The 10,710-nt window shown below is 57.5% G+C and overlaps 1 protein-coding gene across 1 annotated transcript; it reads right to left on the reverse strand.

Annotated features, from left to right (window-relative positions):
* Positions 1-2,791: 2,791 nt before the first annotated feature.
* On the reverse strand, positions 2,792-10,457 carry NRBP2 (nuclear receptor binding protein 2). The gene is made up of 18 exons (XM_070481853.1): positions 10,114-10,457; positions 9,491-9,613; positions 9,318-9,419; positions 9,124-9,213; positions 8,892-8,932; positions 8,694-8,788; positions 8,549-8,572; positions 8,393-8,476; positions 8,252-8,307; positions 8,058-8,153; positions 6,838-6,970; positions 6,621-6,723; positions 6,456-6,506; positions 6,245-6,380; positions 5,151-5,204; positions 4,974-5,037; positions 4,842-4,897; positions 2,792-4,754 (listed from the first exon to the last, which is right to left on the reverse strand). Exons 1-18 carry the CDS (start codon positions 10,234-10,236, stop codon positions 4,686-4,688), a joined length of 1,500 nt encoding a protein of 499 aa, XP_070337954.1. The 5' UTR covers positions 10,237-10,457; the 3' UTR covers positions 2,792-4,685.
* Positions 10,458-10,710: the final 253 nt, after the last annotated feature.

Consider the following 10,710-nt stretch of genomic DNA (forward strand, 5'->3'; position numbering starts at 1 on the left):
CCCTGACCTCAAGGTTGGTCAAGCAGTAAGCCCCACCACTAAGATCATCTCACTTTTACTTTTTTTTTTCCCCCGAGGAAGATTAGCCCTGAGCTAACATCTGCCAATTCTCTTTTTGCTGAGGAAGACTGGCCCTGAGCTAAAATCCGTGCTCATCTTCCTCTACTTTATATGTGGGATACCTGCCACAGTGTGGCTTGCCACACAGTGCGATGTCCGCACCCGGGATCCGAACTGGCGAACCCTGGGCTGCTGAAGCGGAATGTGAACACTTAACCACTGCACCACTGGGCCAGCCCTGATCATCTCACTTTTAAATGCAAGTGGGCAGCCTAACATCCCCAGACACCTGAGGAACAGGACAAAACATAAAAGGCAAAGGGCCTCAGAAGGAACAGAGACAGTAAAGCAAGCAGAAGAAGAAGGAAAGAAAGCTAAAACCGTATCCTCAGAGATGTTAGAGATGTTGCCTCCAAAAACAAAAACAGAAGGCTATAAAGAAAGAACGTTCAGCAAATGAAAAATAGCACTTATAAATGAAAAATATGAGAGGAAAATGAACAGTTCAATAGAAGGGTTGAAAGACTGAGTCGAAATCTTCCAGAATGTATAACATCAAAACCAGACAGCTGGAAAACAGAAAATGTAGTCATAATCACACTGGTCAGAACTCTCCCGTGCTCAGAACTGGCCTGGCACTTCAGAGGCCTCTGTCATAGAGGGGGATGGATGAAGGGGTGGGTGGGCTGGGACCCTGCCACCACCGCCAGGGAGAGGGGACACAAGCACCACCCTCTGGTGGCAGCTTCCCCTAGGAAATTCAACTTGATGTATAACATGGCATTCAGAGTGCTTGTGTGCTGGGCACTATTCTCATTGCTTTAAACTCATGAACTCATGCAGTCCTTGCAACAATCCCACGGAAGGGGTGCTGTTGTTATCCCCACTTTTACAGATGAGGGAGCAGAGGCACAGACCAATGTCACACAGCAGGAGGCAGCAGAATGCCTTTAACCACCGTATATTGCACCTCTCAAGAGATAAATCCAACATCTAAATAGTAAGTGTTGCAGGAAATAAGCAGAGGGAAGAAATCAACAAACACAAAGAAGATTTCCTAGAACTGAAGAGGCTGGATCTCTGGACAGTAGATGAACGAGAAGGTCTACGTCAGGACACGTCTCCGGGAATTTCCAAGGCATGGTGCAAAGAGGAGATGCAGAGAGAGAGAGAGATCACAGACAAAGGCCAGAATTTAGAAAGGCATGGGTGCAAAGAGGAGATGCAGAGAGAGAGAGAGAAATCACAGACAAAGGCCAGAATTTAGAAAGGCATGGTGCAAAGAGAAGATGCAGAGAGAGAGAGAGAAATCACAGACAAAGGCCAGAATTTAGAAAGGCATGGGTGCAAAGAGGAGATGCAGAGAGAGAGAGAGAAATCACAGACAAAGGCCAGAATTTAGAAAGGCATGGTGCAAAGAGAAGATGCAGAGAGAGAGAGAGAAATCACAGACAAAGGCCAGAATTTAGAAAGGCATGGTGCAAAGAGAAGATGCAGAGAGAGAGAGAGATGACAGACAAAGGGCCAGAATTTAGAAAGGCATGGGTGCAAAGAGAAGATGCAGAGAGAGAGAGAAATCACAGACAAAGGGCCAGAATTTAGAAAGGCATGGGTGCAAAGAGAAGATGCAGAGAGAGAGAAATCACAGACAAAGGGCCAGAATTTAGAAAGGCATGGGTGCAAAGAGGAGATGCAGAGAGAGAGAGAGAAATCACAGACAAAGGGCCAGAATTTAGAAAGGCATGGGTGCAAAGAGAAGATGCAGAGAGAGAGAGAGAAATCACAGACAAACGGTCAGAATTTAGAAAGGCATGGGAGTTCTTGTGACTAGAAGGTGACATGATACCCTCAAAATCCTGGGAAGAAATAATTTCCAACCTAAGAAAACTTTTGTACCTAGTTATGCTAACAAACAGACCTGAGAGTAGAGTAAGAACAAACAGGCAAAGACTCCATAACTCCCCATGCACCCTCTCTCAGGAAACTTGGAGGTTGCTCCTCCTTGAATAGAGGGCGAATGAGGAAGAGGAAAGTGTGGGGTCCAGAGACAAGAGAAAGGAGGTGCTCCAGGATGCCGCTGAAGGAGTAATTCACACTAACAGCTGGGCCACAGGCCCAAGAACAGCCTGGGGCAGACGGCTGGCATGGTGGGGGCTCCAGGAAAAGATTGAGCAGTCAATTGTACAACAAATCTCAAGTATTGAGAGGAAGTTCACACTCCTGCAAGAGAATCTAAGGATGAATTAATGAGAAATGAATAGAAAACTAAGCAAATAAAAGAAAAGCAATTATTAACTCCAGGGAAAACAAAAAGTTGTGCAACAAAGCAAATATAATCCTAGGACACCTTGTTCTCTGCTGGAACCTGTGGTAATGAAGCTGTAATAATACCCATCACACTGGGATGATGCTGGGTCAAGGGACTGAGACCAGTGACTCCCCTTCTCCCAGAGGATGCCAGCAGGGGACACCTAATGTAGAAAAACCAGTAAAAAGCAGTAAAAGCAGGTTTGTTGTTTTATGAAACATGAATTTTAAAAGCTGAAGAAAGAGCAAAGAGAGTTCAGTTTGGAAAGGATCAGGGTTGGAGGCTGCATTTATTATTTATTATTGGCCTAAAAAAGTTCATTCCACTTTTAAAATAATATATATATGTATACACTTTTGAAAACATAAGTTAAAGTGAAAACCTCAATGTAGGCATAATTAAATGAAGCAATGGTAGTATGCATAATTTTGAGTTCAGTTTAATCATTGGTACAATCTGTTATGCATTTGACACTCAAACTGTTTAGGACGGTGCAGAATAAGACATCTTAGCATCACGATTTCCAACTAGACGTGTGAGTTATTTTAGATTTGTAATTTTAAGTTGGAACGTGTAGGAATTTGAATACTTTTGTAAAGAGTATTGGAATGTTTAAGATAACTGGAGATTCACTATATTTGTACATTTAATTTATTAGATATGTGTTGGTAAGTTTGTTTTGTTTTCGTTTTTGGTTAGAGTGATGTGGTAGGTGGAATTATGACCCCCCTCTCCCCGCAAAGATGTCCATGCCCTAACGCCTGGATCCTGTGAATGTTACTCTATGTGGCAAAAGGTATTCTGCAGATATGATTAAGGACCTTGAGATGGGGAGATTATCCTGGTGGCCCCAACCTAATCACATGAAGCTTTCCTGGCTGCAGAAAGCCAGACAGGTGGTTCATAAGAAAGACTCAACCCAATGTTGCTGGCTTTGAAGATGGACGATGGGGCCATGAGCCAAGGGTGCAGCAGCCTCTAGAAGTTGAGAACGGCCTTCAGTTTACAGCAGGAGAGAAAGTGGGGACCTCAGCCCTACCACTGCAAGGAAACGACTTCCTGCCCAGCACCCAGCACCCTGCCTCACACCTGCCGGCCAACAACCTGAAGGAGCAGGCCACGGGCTCTCCCCTAAAACCTCCAGAAAGGAATGCAGCCCTGCTGACACCTTGATTTGATCCTGGTACGACCTGTACCAGACTTCTGACCTACAGAACTATACGAAGTTTGTGTTGCTTTAGGCCGCTAAGTTTGTGGTAAATTCTTATAGCAGCAACAGAGAACTAACACAGTGGTGAGCTTTCCTGGTTTGACATTTGAAATGCTTAAAAAGAAACCTGAAGGCACTAAATTTATACATGCAATTTAAAGTGTTCAAGGGTGTTTAAATTTGAAAATGGAGGGGAGGTGATCCAAGAGAATTGAGGACGGGGTGGGGTGATGGGAGCTGAGATCCTCAGGACCCCGGGAGGTGGCTGCCATAGGGGGAGGTGACAAGGGCGGGAGGGGGACACACAGGAGGGGGTGAGTCTGAGAGGAGGCACAGTGAGGAGCAGGGTGGACACCTGACCCGACCTCTCCAGCCGGGGGAATGCAGGAGAGAACGCAGCTCTTTGGAGCGGGCGGTGGGGGCCAGAAGGATGTGTGCAGAGGGGACAGCAGGTCCCAGTCTTGGAGAAGCAGAGAGGGGCTCCAGGGAGGGTCTGCGCTGGATGGAGGGTGGGGTGCAAGAGCCACATGGAGCTGGGATCTTGAGCTTCTTGGTGTGTCTCTGCCGCCTGCTGCTTCCGCCAGGTCAGGGGCCTGCCCAGTGCCCAGTGCCGTGCCTGACACCTGCAGATGCCTCACCACTGGCATGAGGTGGGGGTTCTTGTGTGGGTCTGTGGTACCAACCGGGAATGGAGCATTTCCCCAGGCAGATGTCTGTCCTGGACTGACCGCCGTGCCCAGCACGGTGGCTCCCTGCGGGGCAGCCTCCCGCATAGCGAGGGCTCAGTCACTGACCAGACAGCTTGATGGGTAGGGAGGGGGCATTCTTGCCCAGGAAATGGAGGATATGGAAAGGGATGCTGAGTTGTGGAAGCAGGCTGAGTGGGGGAATTCAGATCCTAAGGACATGTGGGGCATAACCACTCCCCCTACCCCCACCCCAGGGCTCCTCCAGAGCTGTGGGAGGCAGAGGTTCCTCACTAGCAGGTGGTGGGTCATCAGCCCCCAGGCATGCAGGCAGAAAGCAGCCCCTGGTCCCCCCCACCCCTGGCCAATGCTGAGCTTCCCTCCATGGGCCGGCAGGCTGGTCCCGGGGGCTGGGATGTGGTCAGAGCTGAGCTCCACGGTACTTGAGGAAGGTGCTCTCCAGGAAGGTGGCCAGCTTCGTCCGGTCGTCCTGCAGGGCAGGAGGGAGGCGTTGGGGGATGGAGGGGCGCGGCCCACCTTGTGTACCCTCCCAGCCCGGCACACCCAGCCTGCACACCTCGTGGACAAAGCCGTAGTGCACGAGCTCGGCGGCCAGGTCCTGGGCGCTGTCGGCTGTGACATGGGGACAAGGCATGAGGCCACCGCCCGTGCCTGCACCCACCCTGCCCCAGTTCCCCATCCAGCCTACTTGGGAGCAGGTCATAAGTGAGCTGTCGGTGTAGCCGGTCCTCCAGCACCAGAAGCAGAGTGAGCTGGGGAGGCAGGAGGTCACAGTTAGGCTCCCGGAGTCCATCTCACCCCCATTACCTCTCCCACCCCTGCCCTACCCTGTGCCTCTGTGACCCCAGCCCCTGTCCCTGCTCACATGCCAGCGCGCCTTGTCCTCGCTTCTCTCCAGGTTACACTGCATCTGGATCACCTGAGATTAGGGGATGGGGAGGCAGGTCATCACAAAGGTTCGATGTAACTCAGCAACTCAGGAACTCAGCAGCAAGAGCAGATGCCACCTCAAAGGGGCCCAGAGGGACCACAAGGATTGGAAATGGGAAAAAGTCTCTAAGGAGAGGCTAGAAAGCACATCTCACTGCTATCAGCCTAGAGAGCTAAGCAAAACTTCCAGAAGGGTAGACATGGAGGCTGGGCACTGAAGGATAAATAGGAGTTTTCCCAGGTCGAGAGAACACCTGAACAAAGAGAGGGCAGTGGAAAGCAGGGGAGACATGCAGAGCAGAAGCACGGGATGCCAGCAGGACAAGGTTAGGGCACCTGGTCAGGCTGGGGACCCCACTGTCTCTATGGGCAGTTGTGGCTGTTAGGACATGAATTCTGCCACACTGTGGAGGGGAGCCAGGAGGAAGGAGGCGAGGCTAGGGGCAAGTGCAGCATCCAGGTGGGGAACAGAGGTGGCCCAGATCTGGGGGGTGATCGTGGAGAAACACCCAAGGCCGAAGCCAGAGTCTCTGGAACCCAGTAGGTGTGGACGTGGAAAGGGAGAGAAAGGGGCGGAGGCTGACCAGGGGAGGCCCCTGGCCAGGAAGGAGCCTTGCAGGAGAAGAGGTTGGGGGAAACATAGTGCCTGGGAGCCTTGGAGGAGACAGCAGGACACAAATGTCAGGGAATCAGCAAGCCTAGCGGGTGGGATCAGAGAGGGCTAGGGGTAGGTGAGAGTCCCAGATGAAGGCTGCCTGGAGCATGGTGGGATCAGAGGGCCAGCGTGTATGGGGGCAAGCAGCAAGGGATGGGGGAAGGGTCTGCAGGGGGCAGGGGCCTCTGGGAAACTGGGGTATCCCAGGTTGTCCTACCACCTCCCAACTCTCAGAAAGGGGTCAGCCAGGACCTGGTCTCTGGCAGCCTGGAGGAAAGCTGGGCTGGGGGGACTCGAAGCCCCTGAGAAAGGCACCCCTCTAGGCAGTGGACAGGCCTGAGATCTCACTCAGTGCAGTAGGAGTAGGGGCTCACCTTTCTGGTCTCTGAGTCAAAGGGTTCTGGCGTTGGGGTCTTAGCCTTCTGGGCCTCCTCAGGGGGTGGGGCCAGCACACGGGGCAGCCCCAGGGGCCGAGCAGCAGCAAAGTTCATCAGTGGGTAGATCCCATTCCTGGGGACACAGCAGGGGTGGCTGGGGGCTCAGGCCTGGCAGCTGCCCATTCCCCAACCTCACACCAGCTCTCACCTGACATCCTCCAGGAATTTGTCCAGCTCCAAGCAGGAGATCTCCGAGTACCTGGCACGGTGTGAGAAGCACATGAGAGATAGTGGGCCAGCCTGCCCTGCCGGTGGGGCAGGACCGGGTGGGGCTGGCCAGGTGGAGAAGGGAGGGCTCTGGGTAGCAGCTCACCGCCACTGCAGCGGGGGCCGGGGGTGCCGGGGGATCTCTGCCAGGACCGCCTGCAAGTCCATCGCCTTGGTCTTTTCCTCCACCACATTCTCAGGCATGAGGTCTGCAGGCCGCAGGAGCACTTAGGGTGGTGGACCCTGAGCCATAGGTTCTGGAGGGCCCCCTTCCACATCCCAACCCCAGGCCCTCAGCCCCCCAGGGCCGGCCTGCCCCTCACACTGGTGCTGGATGAAGCAGTGAGCTGCCAGGAGTTTCAGCGAGTGCACCTCGAAGAGCACACGGTGGAACAGAAGGTTGTGGGCAGAGGGCCGGCGGGCGGGGTCCCGGGCCAGGCAGGAGAGGATGAACTCCTGGGGGAGTACAGAGGAGAAGCCGCAGTGGAGTCTGCTCTGGCCCCACAGTGTGAGGAGAAGAGGCCCCGGAAGTCCCCAGTCCCCAGGTGTCCAATCCCCTTGGGAGTCTTCATGCAGGAATGCACATAAGGAGACGCATCCCATTAGCAGCCAGGCCAAGCCCTGATCCTACAAACAGGACAGTCAGGCCCTGGGCCCAGGATTTCCCATGCTCTACTTCCACAACCATCACAAAAATCATGGGGAGTAGGCACTGGCACCCCCAATTCACAGATGAAGTCTGCACTGCCGACAGAGGACACCAGCCCCTGTCCTGAAGCCCCGGGGCCGGCAGAGTCCCCACAGATCAGCCCAGGCCCCTGGAGGTCAGTGCAGCCCAGTCTGAACCCACCTCCCCACAGACTGACCCTCTTCTGGTTGCCTCAGCTCAGGCCCAGCTGCAGAGATGACCATGATGGGTCCCTGCCCCACCCCACATCCATGCCCTCCACTGCCCCTCATGTCTATCCTGGCTCCACCTCCCCACCAGCCCCATCCAGGCCCCATCACTTCCCTCCCTCGTGCCCCAGGGGCCATGTGGTTAAGCCAGGTAGTCACCAGACTCCAGCCAGAGAGGTTGTAGATGCAGCCTCCATCCCATCCTCCCTTGGCTTGCCCCCACTTACCGTGCCCCCCCCCCCCACAAGCTGGGGCCACATCTCTAGCCTGTCTCCTGGAGGCTTAAAGGCCAGGATGTGCAGCCAGTCAGACCCAGGTGCAAACACTGGCTCCACTACTTACTCAAGCCTTGAATGAAGTACTTAGCCTTCCCCAACCTCAGTTTCTTTATCTATAAAATGGGTATAACAACAGTGCCCACACAGGGAGTATCCTTGTCCTTAGAACATGCCCTGAGAGCCTTCAGGCCTCGAATTCAACTTGTGCTCTGGGTAAGGCCCTCCTTGCAGGTGGTCCCTTGTGCAGTGGGGCTGGCACACCCCTCAGCGGCACTGACCCACTGCACCTGCAGACCTGCCCAGAGCACCTCCTCAGCCCTGCATGGAGCACTGAGAGCCAGCCAGGAGGGGCAGCGCAAGCTGCTTACCCGCATGTTGGGGTCACTCAGTGAGTGCCTGGCCCGAGCAATGGCCTCCTCTGTGACCCGGGTGTCCCCGTTGGCCTGGATCTCCAGCACAGCCATCTGGCGGGCAGGGCCAGGTCACGCAAGGGAAGGGACAGCACAGGTGAGATGGAGGGGAGCTAGCTCGGAGGTGACCCAGGTGGCCACAGGGCTAGTACCTCCAGTGCACACATCCCAAAGGAAAAGATGTCCACAGCAGTGCCATCGGCAACCTCTGAAAGAGGGAGAGAAAGTGAGAAAGTCAGAGCAGGTAGGGCAGATCCCCAGCGCGGGGCACTGAGGATCCCTTTCCGACTCACCGCCGTACTCTGGCGGAAAGAAGTGCAGGTTGCGCAGTTCGTCCCGCTCGGCGCGGATGGGGCTTCGGAGGTCGTCCGGAAGCGCTATGGAAAGCGTCAGCGATGAGTGGACTGGACCTCCCCACGGCCCTCCACCCCACCAGGGGCCCCACGCACCATTGGAGAAGATGCGGTGCCACACTGCGCCGGCCACCGCGGGAAGAAAGGGCGGGCGTCAACGCGATGGGGCGTTGGGGGCCCTCGGTCCTCGGTTCCCAGCAGGTCCCCCCAGCCCCGCCCCCCTGCCCCGCCCCGCCAGCACCAGAGCCGATCTTGATGAGGCCGTTGTGCTGTATGAAGATGGTGTCACTGGTCAGGTTCCCGTGGATGATGGGGGGGCTGCAGGCGTGCAGAAAGCTGCGGGCGTGGGGGTGGGGGGAGAGCAGGCGGAGCCAGGTCAAGGGGCGCCTGGGAGGTGGGGGCGCGGCAGGGCGGCGCGCGGGCAGGCCCAGGCCCTCACCTGAGCGCGGACAGGATCTGCGTGCACCAGCGCTTCCAGGCCTGGCGGCGGACGGACTCCGTCGGACCGGCGCGGGAGAGCCGGCTGGGCCTGCGGTGCCCACCCCGCACCCCCGCCCCGGCCCAACCCTGTTCCTGTTCCCGAAGCCAGCCGGCGCCCCCTCACCATGGCTATCCCTGATGACCCCTGACCTCTTCCTGTCCCCTACGCCGCCCCAGCCCACTCCCCATACCCGGGCGTTCATGGCTTTGTGGTTCTTCTTGGTCTTTTTGAGGAACTGCTTGAGGCTGCCCGACGACACGTACTCTGTGATGAAGATGACCTGCAGGGTGGGAGGGCTCGCGGCTCCGCCAACGGCGGGTGGGTTTCCACGGCTGCCCCACCCGCTGGTGGCCTCACCCCGCCCCCGGTTTGCCGGTGGCTCACCCGTGCACGGGCCTCGGAGGCATCCAGCCAGTACTTATGCAGCTTGACAATGTTAGGGTGGTCCACCAGGGCCAGCTGCTCAAACATGGTCTGGATCTTCTCCTGGAAAGGGGTGGGGGGGCTGTCACGGGTGGTCACGGGGCGGGGCAAGGGGGGTGGGCAGTGAAGCTCACCTCGTGGGCCGCAAAGGCCTTCCTGTCGGCGAAGTGCAACTCATTCCACACCACCTCCACCCCCTCCTCCGTGTCCATGGCCAGGAAGGTGCTCTGGACCCCTGGCATGTTCCCCTGGTTCACCTGGTGGTGGGGGAGGGGGCTATGAGCGTTCTGGTATGTGTCAAGGGAGAGAGTGGGGGCTTGGTCTCTGCCCATACCCTTCCCGCGCCCCAAGCGTCCGATGCAGGCCCTGGCTCACTCTTGGGGAAAGCTGAGGGGTCCTGGAGAAGGGCTGGCCCCCAGGAGCCAAGGAGTGGTATCCAGGGGCTGGGCTGAGGGGATTTGGAGCAGTTTCAGGGGGTTGAAGATGGTCCCCAAGGGGCTAGCGGCTGGTCCCAGAGGCATAGGGAGGTGGTCCTGGGAGGATACTGGCCCTTAAGGAATCGGGGGTTCCTCACCCGGACGGGGCCCCAGGCCAAAAGGGTCCAAGAGCCGGCCAAGAAGGGATCCACCTGCGCGAGGCTGGGGAGAGGTTTCGGGCCTCCTGGCTTCTCCAGCACACCCACGGTCCCGCGTGGCCACTGTGGCCCCTCCGCCCGAGGTGGGCGCGACCCCCCCCCACCCCGCCCCGCCGTGCCCACCTGCTCCCGCCGCTTCTGCCAACGGCCGCACGGGCTCTCCTCCAGGATGTCGCTCTCGTCCTCGCTCTCGTCCTCCCGCTCCCGCTCCCGGCCCCGCCTCGGCGCCGGCTCCGGGGCCGCCATGGCTCGGCGGGCCCAGGCCGCCGCCCTCCGCGCGATCCGCCGCCCCGCGCCGCCGCTCCGCGTCCGCCCTGGCCCGGCGCCCAGATGCCAAGCTGGGAGCGGCAGCCGCCGCCTGGATCCCCAGCCCCGCTCCGGGAATTGGGAGGCGCGGGCGCGCGGACGGCCCAGGGGTGGAGCCCGCCCGGCCCTCCGGAGCCGCCTTCTTCGGCTGGAGTTTGAAGGGAGCTACCGGGCGGAGGCCGAGCCCTAGCCCCATGGAGCCCCCGCCCGGCGGAGCCACGCCCCGTCCGAAGCCCTGCTTTTCCCCGACTAAGGCCCCGCCCCGAAGAGCCCCGCCTCACGCGAGGCACCGCCCATCCCCATCAAGGCCCCGCCCCACCCGAGGCTCCCACCCCCGTCTAAGGCCCCGCCCCACCCGAGGCCCCCACATCCCCGTCTAAGGCCCCGCGCCACCCGATGCCCCGCACATGTCCA

This window comes from Equus asinus, chromosome 12, assembly GCF_041296235.1.
Source record: "Equus asinus isolate D_3611 breed Donkey chromosome 12, EquAss-T2T_v2, whole genome shotgun sequence".
NCBI lineage: Eukaryota > Metazoa > Chordata > Mammalia > Perissodactyla > Equidae > Equus > Equus asinus.

Excerpts from the sequence above, each read along its gene's own strand:
- NRBP2 (XM_070481853.1), bottom strand. The coding sequence starts at position 10,236 with ATGGCGGCCCCGGAGCCGGCGCCGAGGCGGGGCCGGGAGCGGGAGCGG. Across the intron at positions 6,381-6,455 it reads AAATTCCTGGAGGATGTCAG|GAATGGGATCTACCCACTGA; the intron begins GTGAGAGCTGGT and ends CTGTGTCCCCAG. Across the intron at positions 5,038-5,150 it reads AGGACAAGGCGCGCTGGCAT|CTCACTCTGCTTCTGGTGCT; the intron begins GTGAGCAGGGAC and ends CTGCCTCCCCAG.